The sequence below is a fragment of the Nestor notabilis genome, unplaced genomic scaffold (assembly GCF_000696875.1).
Source record: "Nestor notabilis isolate BGI_N333 unplaced genomic scaffold, ASM69687v1 scaffold19484, whole genome shotgun sequence".
NCBI lineage: Eukaryota > Metazoa > Chordata > Aves > Psittaciformes > Psittacidae > Nestor > Nestor notabilis.
Window position 1 is genome coordinate 2,556 of NW_009924502.1, and position 254 is coordinate 2,809.

Sequence of the window (254 nt, forward strand, 5' to 3'; positions counted from 1 at the left end):
CCCCCGTGGCGGCGCCCGCCCGCGCCGGCTTCCACACGCAGGACATGACCAATGCCATGGGCATCGTGCAGGGGGCCAAGTGGCACCCCCGGGCTGGCAGTAAGTGGCTTGTCCACCACGTGGAGGTGCAAGCAGGAGGATGGGTGGGTGCTCAGCTGTTTGTCTTGCAGGCATGAATGACTTCAGCTACCTACACACCAACTGCCTGGAGCTCTCCATCTACCTGGGCTGCGACAAGTTCCCCCATGAGAGCG

The 254-nt window shown here is 63.8% G+C and overlaps 1 protein-coding gene across 1 annotated transcript in view; it reads left to right on the plus strand.

The window, feature by feature from the left end:
- The window catches only part of LOC104404254 (adipocyte enhancer-binding protein 1-like), a gene marked incomplete at both ends in the record, with an annotated part of 2,693 nt that extends 2,446 nt beyond the window's left edge, over positions 1-247 (plus strand). The window contains 2 exon segments of the mRNA XM_010012640.1: positions 1-99; positions 171-247. The exon segment at positions 1-99 is cut by the window's left edge and continues 12 nt beyond it. Of these exon segments, the coding sequence (XP_010010942.1) occupies positions 1-99; positions 171-247 (176 nt within the window).
- Positions 248-254: the final 7 nt, after the last annotated feature.